The sequence below is a fragment of the Montipora foliosa genome, chromosome 14 (assembly GCF_036669935.1).
Source record: "Montipora foliosa isolate CH-2021 chromosome 14, ASM3666993v2, whole genome shotgun sequence".
Taxonomy (NCBI): domain Eukaryota; kingdom Metazoa; phylum Cnidaria; class Anthozoa; order Scleractinia; family Acroporidae; genus Montipora; species Montipora foliosa.
The window spans coordinates 6798614-6801478 of record NC_090882.1 but is presented as its reverse complement, the minus strand read 5'-3'; the positions used below and the strand labels follow the sequence as shown (position 1 = coordinate 6801478).

At 39.0% G+C, this 2865-nt stretch overlaps 1 protein-coding gene across 1 annotated transcript in view; it reads left to right on the top strand.

Annotated features, from left to right (window-relative positions):
* The first annotated feature begins 1482 nt into the window (after positions 1 to 1482).
* LOC137984911 (Golgi reassembly-stacking protein 2-like) overlaps positions 1483 to 2865 on the top strand; it is an 11548-nt gene continuing 10165 nt past the window's right edge. The window contains exons 1-2 of the mRNA XM_068832247.1: positions 1483 to 1613; positions 1762 to 1842. Of these exons, the coding sequence (XP_068688348.1) occupies positions 1551 to 1613; positions 1762 to 1842 (144 nt within the window). The 5' untranslated portion in view covers positions 1483 to 1550. The remainder of the gene's footprint in view (positions 1614 to 1761; positions 1843 to 2865) is intronic.

The window sequence follows — 2865 nt, the reverse complement described above, 5'->3', positions numbered from 1 at the left end:
ATTATTTTGGTCAGTTTCCAACTTTTGTAAGCCAATTGACCCTAAAGATGACGTCATCATACCACGCCCATGGTCACGTGAGCAGTAAAAGAAAACTCTAAATTTGTCTCCGTGCTATGCAATTTGGGTATTTAATCGATGGTTTGATGATTTGTATTCGTTTTTGCATCCAGCCAAGCATGGTTTTCCTTTTATTTCGAAAAATGTTGTTTTTAAAGACATAAACGATACTGAAATACCCATATCTTTTCAAAAAAGATGATTTTAAAAAATCAATGCTTAGCTGTATTCTGTATTTGGGGGTGAAACGTGCCACGTAAAAAAAAATTTAATTCAATTTAAAACGGCCGGAAATTTAGCTTTTTTCCCAAACCGGAAGTCAGTTCGTTTACGCATGCGCAGTTGATCGGAGAACGAGCGCGAGGAAGGGCGAGGAAAAACCTTCGATGGAAACAACAGTTTGTGCGGTGACTTTTGCTTGTGAGTGGGTTTTCTTGTCAGTTCATGATATGATGCCGTCAGTTACCGGAAGTAACATTTCACTTCCTTAGCAACGCGCGACAAATCCGTCTGTGGGCCCTTAAGATTCTTTGTGTATGGTATGAACAGTCATTTAAATGATGTGGAAATACCTGGAACAAACCGTTTTATTCCAAAAGGGTTTGAATTGGGTACAACATTGAGCTAGCGGATTTGGTCTGCTGTTTATTTTCCCGCAAAATTATGCTAAAAAAGATACTTTTCTGACACTGAATGGGACTAGGCCAATTTGAGTAAATCTTTCTCTTGGGTGATAAGGCTCTTGCTACAACAGAATTCTGGGACACACAATTGAATGGTAAAACTGCTGTGCCGTGATGAGCCATGAGGTCATGCGGAAGTCTCCTTCCTGGATCCAAATAGCTTTAACGGTGCCGCGCCAATAAGAACAAAAAAAAGCAAGGTGACACATCATGTGACCAACACATCACACATGCACCAACCGTTCTACCCGGTCAATTGGTTTAAGTCAATAGTCTCTTTGCATAAATGGCGCCCAAATTTGAGAAAGAATACTGTATACATCCTTAGCCTCGTGTTTATGTTTCAAGACAAAGGATTTTTCTCATGAATGTGAGGCTAAGGATGTATCAAGTATTGTTATTCAAATTTGGGCGCCATTTATGCAAAGGCTCTATTGGCAACTACGGACAGCTGTTTCTTTTTACAGTTTTTGGCTCTAAAAATCTTCGGACTTGCCAAATTCATCTAAAAACCTCCAGACTTTCTAAATATCTTTTCAGCGTCTAAAAATCTTTTTTTAAAAATCGGGATTTTTGTAGCTGAGCGAAGTCCAGTTCCAAACCCAACAAGTTGTAGTCTCTTGGTTACTAAGCAGCAAGGCCACTCTGCCGTCAGAGATTCCCTCCCCACCCTACCCTGATCAAAAACTTCCACGTTCGCAAGGTCATCTGGGAGATAACATTCAAGTTCCACGTCATCCTTTGGCGGCCATCTTGAATCAGACGAAAAATTGTGGAACACCAAGACATCAGCTAATAGTTTTCAACATGGGAGCCGGCCAGTCCGCAGAAATCCCTGGAGGTGGATCTGAAGGATATCACGTACTTAGGGTAATACCCAATCGATTAAATTTTAGGCCCAAAGTGAAGCCCAGAGATAACTGAGTTTTAATTCAATCTTGGCTCGACTTAGAATTTGAAGTTTAGGAGTCGAGTGATATGAGTTTTAAGGCGATTTCTTTGATCCTTTGCGTTGAAGGTTCAAGAAAATTCTCCTGGGTATAAAGCTGGTCTGGAACCTTTCTTCGATTTTATTATTTCGATCGAAAATACAAGATTGGTAAGTAAGGTTAATCTAAATTATTTGAGGCAAGAAAATAATCGTAAGCTTATTGTTTATATGGAGAGAGAGAACGTGTTCATTAACTCTCAAAGAAAGTATCCAAATAATTATTAGTTGGGACATGAATTACATGTGGTAGATTATGGGAAGGAACATCTAGCTCTCCAAACTTCCTCTCTCAACTATTACCGGAACATTTAAATTTTCCACAGCTTCTTCAAGCGTGAATCCCAGCCACGTTCAGTTATTTCCACCTCATTATTTTCCACGTACTGATTTGAATTACCCACCAATTCAGAGTCTTAGTGAAAGCACTAACAAGAAGGGCTGGAGGGATGCAAAATTTGCATTTTTGCAGTTTAATATGTAAATTTCTAATAAAGATCAAGAATATTAATGTGGGATTGCTTAAGTACATGTAGCTGGCTACCAGCAAAAACTGACACCAAGGAATATTGTCTTGAATTGGCAACTTGACGAAGCAAACTGCTTATGGAAATGGGACAGCCATTTTTTGGAGACTCGACAGCATGTTGTGAAACAGTTTCTGTCCTGTTTGTAACATATTAGTTGTAATAAAAGGGAGAGGTTTTACACAAAGCAGTGCAAGATGAGAAAACAAATGAATTTGCTGACAACTTACATGCCAAGATGGTGCATGCTATGTGACAATATTCACAAAGAAGTCTTGGACCCAGTTGTTCAAAATGTGGATGATGCTATCCACCGAATAAATCAGTATACGTTGGATAGCGCAATTGGTTTTGCTGTTACTTATCCACTGGATAGTGATTTATCTGGTGTATAGTGCTATCTATCATTTGAACAACTGTGGGCTGGATTCCTAAGTAAATCCAGATGCTTGTGGATGGCCACATTCCAGTTGAATTTGTTGCTTGTGGACATGAAAATTTTGAATCCACAGGAAAAAAATTGCAGACTAAAAAATATCTGGATCCATACATGTACATGCACGTGTGCATGTAAATGCACTGATATGGGTATTAATTTTTGTTAAGT